This window comes from Pomacea canaliculata, linkage group LG13, assembly GCF_003073045.1.
Source record: "Pomacea canaliculata isolate SZHN2017 linkage group LG13, ASM307304v1, whole genome shotgun sequence".
In the NCBI taxonomy this organism is placed as follows: Eukaryota; Metazoa; Mollusca; class Gastropoda; order Architaenioglossa; family Ampullariidae; genus Pomacea; species Pomacea canaliculata.
The window spans coordinates 2,012,062-2,018,553 of NC_037602.1; the positions used below are offsets into that span (position 1 = coordinate 2,012,062).

General features: G+C 45.8%; 1 protein-coding gene across 1 annotated transcript; it reads right to left on the minus strand.

Annotated features, from left to right (window-relative positions):
- Positions 1 to 203: 203 nt before the first annotated feature.
- LOC112554532 (pyrokinin-1 receptor-like) lies at positions 204 to 5,346 on the minus strand. The gene is given in 3 exon segments (XM_025222332.1): positions 204 to 313; positions 316 to 703; positions 5,198 to 5,346. Coding segments are annotated over 2 exon segments (492 nt in total). The 5' UTR covers positions 701 to 703; positions 5,198 to 5,346; the 3' UTR covers positions 204 to 206.
- Between the last annotated feature and the right edge of the window lie 1,146 nt (positions 5,347 to 6,492).

Below are 6,492 nucleotides of genomic sequence, written 5' to 3' on the forward strand. Positions count from 1 at the left end.
GGTCAGGGTGCGGATCTCGCGGATGACGAGAATGTTGAAGACGAGAGCAGCCAGGGGTGCCACCCCGAACATCGTCAGCTCCGTGAACCAGGTCCACAGTGAAGGGAATTTAGTCTCGCGCAGGAACTGACGATGGTTGCAAGAAACTCCTTGTCGTAGGTCCACAGGAAGGCCTGAACACTGCTCAGCAGGAAGCAGGCAAATGGTCAGCAGATGGTCACGGCAATGGCCCGCCGAACCGTGCAGTACTTCTCCTTCAGGAACGGGTGGCAGATGGCGAGGTAGCGCTCGACGGTGAAACCCAGCACCAACAGGAGCCAGGTACTGTGGCCAGTAGTACAAGGGTGTAGAACAACTCGCAGGTGGCGTAGCCGTCGTAGGTTTTGATCTTCCAGGCGTAGTTGATCTCCAGGAAGATGTGCAGCAGCAGGAGGGCGGTGTGCGAGATGGACAGAGCGCCCAGGTAGATGGCGGAGGAGTTGTTGCGCCGAGTGCGGCGGCCGAGCCAGATGAAGGCACACAGCGGGTTGCACGGGAGGCCGATGAGGTAGAAGAAGGGGGTCACCAAGCGGTCAACGGCCACTGCCACGGGGGCATTCTGTTTGTACAGCTCCATCAAATCGTCGTAAGTCATGTTGTTAAGGCCATCGTTCAGGGTGGGAGTGGGGACGATCGGGGTGGTGTTGGAGAGATTCATCATGTTCTGCAGACAGAAGAGGAAAGAGAATCAGTCATGAACTTCGGGTATTGTTGGGGAGGAATCAAAGGTCATGTTAGTGTCACGTTTGCATGTGAGTGAGCGAGTGAGCATATGGCCAATGTCGTCTTCAGCAGTCAGCTTTATTATCGACACCAGTTGATTAGCATTACATTTGTTAGTCAACATGTATTGCATTCAGCTGTCGACTAATATCATCGTTCAGTATTAATGTACAAGGAATCAATCATATTCAGTTCTACTTTATGCCACTCTTCTCTCTCTCTCCTGATGTGGTGCTGTCGTGAATGTATGTGCGTTGGTAGATGTGAATCAATGAATTCCTTTGTGTATTCATGCGTGCATTGGTGCGTGCAGTTATTGAACGAGCTGTTTGATAATTTTGAGACATCACAAGGTTTGGTAGCATGCTGTACCTACATATAACTTTATAGTTTCATTGCGCCATTAACAGGGGCGCATGCGCGCACGCGTGCAAACAATACCAGGTTTTTTTTTTTCTCAAGCAGAGGGAGCCAGCTGGACAAAATTGGGGGAAGAGAATGATATCTTAATTAGTAGTCTCGTCACGACTGACATGTGAAGCAAAAAAAAACCAATGATTGGTCGGCTTCTTCCTTCTATTCACATCCATCTTCTCAGATACTCGCATCCTCCTCTCCTTATTCTCTCCGCTCTCTCCTCTTCTCTCACTCACACACGTGTACATTCTTTCTCTTGTTTTATTGTGTATTCTAAATTAATCTTGCTAGTCGATCATTTATTTATGTGTCCACAAAACTTGTTCCTACTACAGATTATTAACATTACTTTCTCCACTGTAACACTGTAACACTAGAACATTTCTTTCTCTGCTGTAACACATGGCATCAGTTGGTTGTATACCCTGCTACAGACCACAGTGCCAGACACGTGTTGTGGTGCCTGACAATAAAATCACCACTGCGCATGCGCGTTGTCATGACGCAGTGCCAAGCTGTGTCCCTGGAGACTTAGTGTGAAAGCTCCGAGCTGCTGACTGCGGGAGGAATGTCTGGGGGGAAGGGTAGAGGGAACCCTCCGTGTCTCTATTTCACTGGAGGACAAGTATGCCAGACTGTGAGCTGAGGGCGCTGCGGACTTCGTCACAGACTTGGGTGGAGAGGGTTTGGATGCTTTGAAGTGCGTAAGGGTTGAACATTTCTCTCCAGTCTTTTCGTCAGCAGCATCCAGCAGCACAAGATGGACAGAATGAGGGAAGAAGAATGAGAGAGAAGAGGAGAAAGATAGGAAATGAGTGGCAAAGGAATATGAACTGGAGTATTAGAAAGAGGGAGGCTACGCATGTGAGATAGACCTGAAACAAAATTATTGTATACTTCGGTGTATAATCATTTGCGATGTAGTATTATCGCTGCAGTGAATGTTAATGTGGATGCTAAAAGCCTGAAGGTCTAAAATATTCATCCGCAGGTGTGAAGGACAGACTTAATAAACTGTCGAAGGAAAGATAAATTGGATCATTGCCCGTTCTGCTTAAGAAGTAAAAGATAGAAGCTCAGAATAACTGTTTGGCTTGGGCAAGCACGTTTGATGCCGGACAGGCGCTAATTGGGGGACTGGCTGTGAGAGACAGAGATACAGCTGCAATTGTTGCTGCATGTCTTTATTTCTTCCCTCCATCCAGCCATCCTTCATTCTTTCGCTTACTCAATCCATTACTATTATTAGTGAATAAGGGGAGAAATAAATCCTTGCTGAATGATGCAAATAAAAACTCATGACCTTTCAGGGTTAGGGTTAGGGGACAATAATAATAAATTCTCGCCGGATCGTATGAAGGAACCGCCACTGACGCTCGTACTCGCAAGAATCTTCTCACGCGCACAGCCCGGGCTTTAAATGATTAAAAGATGCTTATTGAGAGGAATGCAGAGAGGAATGGGATTTGTGCATCTCATTATGCGCTGCTTTCACAAAGCAACCAAGTCCACGGCCTTAGAGAAGCTCCTGCATTTTCATTCCAACGAGTATTGGAGCTGAGCCAGGTGTCAATCGTGATCAGGAGTCCAACACTGGACCACCCACACTCCACAAGACGAGGGGTAGATTAAACCCAGAGAAAGTTTTATTTCGCAGGTTGTGATGGAGACGACTTGGCGACTAGAAAAGACAGCACTAGCAGGGATCTGATTGAAAAACTCCCATAGACCCCCTCTTCCTCGTGTTTTGCAATAAAGCTAAAATTTTGGTAGAGAACAAACCAGCTTTGTGCCTCCATTCTCCGTATGACAGAAGAAGAAAGGCAGGAGAAAGCTTTGACGGATATGAGAGAGAGACAGAAGGGAGGGGAGAAATTCAGAGCATGAGTGGATGAAGAAAAGACCTAAAAGCTCTTGACAGTGACATCCGCGGATCGGTGTCTCGCTCCGACAAGGTTTAACGGACATGAGAGATGCTTTCAACATAACAAAGGTCTGACAAATTTTCAAGGAAATATTCTGTATCAAAAAAGTGTTTTTTATGTAGAGGATGAGGATATACCTTTTTTACTTTTTACTTAACTGTTCCCATCCCTTTTAAGCCACTCAGGAAATTGTGCAGTTAATTCAGATAGTGCGGTATTTTTTGTTTACACGTGTTGTTGGTGAAAAACGTTACAAACAGCGACAGCTGCTCCCGACCAGCATCCCCCGGATCAATAGACATCGGTCCCTCCATGCAATGTCACCTAATCTCACACATTACCGAAGCATCATTTATCCTCCGGGCAGCTGGCTGGGGTGAAACAGGACATTTCTTACTTCAGGCAAGAAGAACAGGAAGTGACGAAGTCTGACAGGCCCGAGACCTGCTCGACAGGCAAATTACCGCAGCTGACCTCCAGTTTGCAAGTATAGTCAGCCATCAGGACAGAAAAACCCGGATGTAGACAGCCTTTTATTCTCAAATACCAACGGTCAATGTCTGTGTCAGAAAACAAAGCAGGTTACTATAAAAGAGAGAGAGCCAATAAATATCTTTCAAGCGAGGTTAATAAATGGCGATTAGGAAGCTAGAAGCCTTCCCGTCTTCTCGCAGGTCGTCCCGACCAATCTCTTTATTCATTTTTTCCAGAACCTGACTGCAGACAATGCCCCGCTTACCGTGGCCTGTCAATCTAAATTAATTTACAAGAATAAGACACGTAAATGCGTCTGCAAGACGGTTAGAGGCTTGACCCCAGCCTAGTGACGACACAGGGGGACCGTTACACAATTAAGTTCGCTAACGACAGTCATGTCGCCCGCCATCGGCTCACTATGTCCCGAGATTACCATCGCCCCAATCAAATCTCGTCTACTTATCACGTGACCTACAAACCTCTTGCTAACCAAGATGATGGCGGCGTAGAGAGTTTTCATCTTTGTTGCTGTAATATTCTAGTCTCAAAAATGTGCTGTCAGCAGTTTTACATGGAGATTCCAACGTCACGTGACTGACCTGAGTTCAGTGTCTTATTAGCCCCGGAGAGGCAAAAAATCTGCATTCCTATCCTTCGGCAAGGCATCTTGATTTTCATCTCTACTCAAGGAAATGTTCTGCTCGTTATCAGATAATTATTCGCAGAGATGAAACGCGAGCAAAGAACTGTACGAGCAAAATTTTCGATGCTGGAATGTTTGTTGTGAGTACGGTTTCTGTTTGTAACTGTCGTTATTCTGGAAGAGGCAGGGAAGAGAAGGTAGAGAAAAGCCACAGCGCCACACATCTCACGCTAGGCTCCACATACACGCACGCGCTCACACCTCAACCGCCAAAAAAAAAAAAAAAAAGAAAACAGAAAAAAAGAAAGAAAGAGAGAGACCGGCGTTCACATCAACACAAAGCCAGAATGATTTTCAGCAAAACCCAGAAGAGAGCTCCAAAGCTCTCAAACGCAAGCAAAGCTCCAGAATTATCAGCATGGCACAAAGGAGAAAGGCCGTCGTATTTACTGAAGATGGAGGGGCCGTGCTTTGTCCCCATCTTGGGAGGCTCACCCTATCAGCGCCATGCTGCCTGCTTCTGTTTGCCGGCCTCCCGCAGGCTCCAGGGAACTGGGGTAGGGAGCGAGAAAAAACGTATACACACGCACATGCACACACACACACACACATTAACTCACTCACACACACTTTTCTCTCTCTCTCTCTCTCTCTCTCACACACACACATACGCACGTACGTTTCTGGCTTTCGGAATAAAGATGTTTGTGCATACGTACGGAGACTGAGGAACACGGTACAGTTCAAACCTTCATTAAAAATCACATCAAGTGTTTACTTTGATGTCTTGACAAGAAGTTAATTAACACTAGTATCCTCTGCTTTGCTTGCAAGAAAAGGTTTCCATGGAAATGGTTTTATCTACAGTAGTATCGCTTTAAAAGTTTATTGATGAACACGCTACAAGACTGTTCAGGACAGTATTTTGTTCTCAACAATAAACAACAACTTAAATAAACAACAACGTACTTACAAATGTCTTGCTTCGGGTCAGCTTCTACTTTTAAAATCCCATCCGCAGCCGTTAAAACGGTTTTAAGAAGCCATGTAGATGTATTACTTCTCACAACGGTCACCACAGTCGTAAACGGTTTCACGAGCTTTTTCAACGAACATCCGCCAGCAAGGGGGGGGGTAGCTGGGTGGAAGAGGGAGGGACGTGTGCCAGCCGCGAATCACGTGGAAGTGTTAAGACCTGGAAGCGGTTATCATGCCAAAAGTCAAGACAGCGACTCTATCCACGGAGCCTGAATAAACTCAGAAACACATTGGACAACAGGGTGTGTACGCTGAGCGGTTCCCGCGTACCCAGCCGCACATGCGCAGTTCCCCCTCTTCTCTCTCTTTACTCATCCACTCCCCCTCCCCTGTCTGCGAGCGATACCGTTTGATCACATGACTACACAGAACACACGATTAGAACGAGTGCTTCCAGGATAAACAAGTTTCCTGTTTGAGATAACACGAGATCCAATATTGACAGATATCATCATCATCATCATCATCATCATCATCATCATCATCATCCCACGTAATTGCCAGGAAACGCATGATTGTCAATCGCCGTGGTCAGCTACGTCACACCTCCCAACGGAACTTATTTTGAAGTCTGTGTCGGAGGCGCGGTTATAACGACCATCATTGCGCCGCTGTCGCCCTCTGCTTGACGACATTGCTACCTTCATTTGTTTGTCTCTGCCTCTTCCTCCCTCAGACCTTCCGACACCCATTTACAAATCCTGCGGATAAGCACATGAAAACTTTAATGAACGTCTGAAGCCTGGCGTTTTGCTTGTGTTTTTTTTATTTATTTTACATTTGGGTTTTTTTGGGGGGAAGGAGGTGCAAACTTCATTAATCAGCATTTACATGTCGGACTTAATGATGCACAAAGCGTCTTCAGATTGCGACTAACCAATTTCCGCTCCACGATGTTGAGATGTAACCTTATTTTTGCAATTATTTTTCTACGCCTGCAAATGAAATATGCAATCCACGTGACAGAAAAACTTTCGGTGCGCTCTTTTAAACTAGCAAACAAACAAGTTAGACCAATCAGAAGTTAAACGAAACAAAAAGCAACAATTCTTGTACTGGATATATTTCATTTGTCCTTGCTGCACTCAGACACCTGTGACCATTAACACCTCGAGACATGACAGGAACTATGAATGGTGGGGAAAACATCAGCCACATGGTCTGACAGACACCATCACTGCTTCCTTAATTACCAAACTCCTGTTAATGACTAACAGACTGTACACTAGT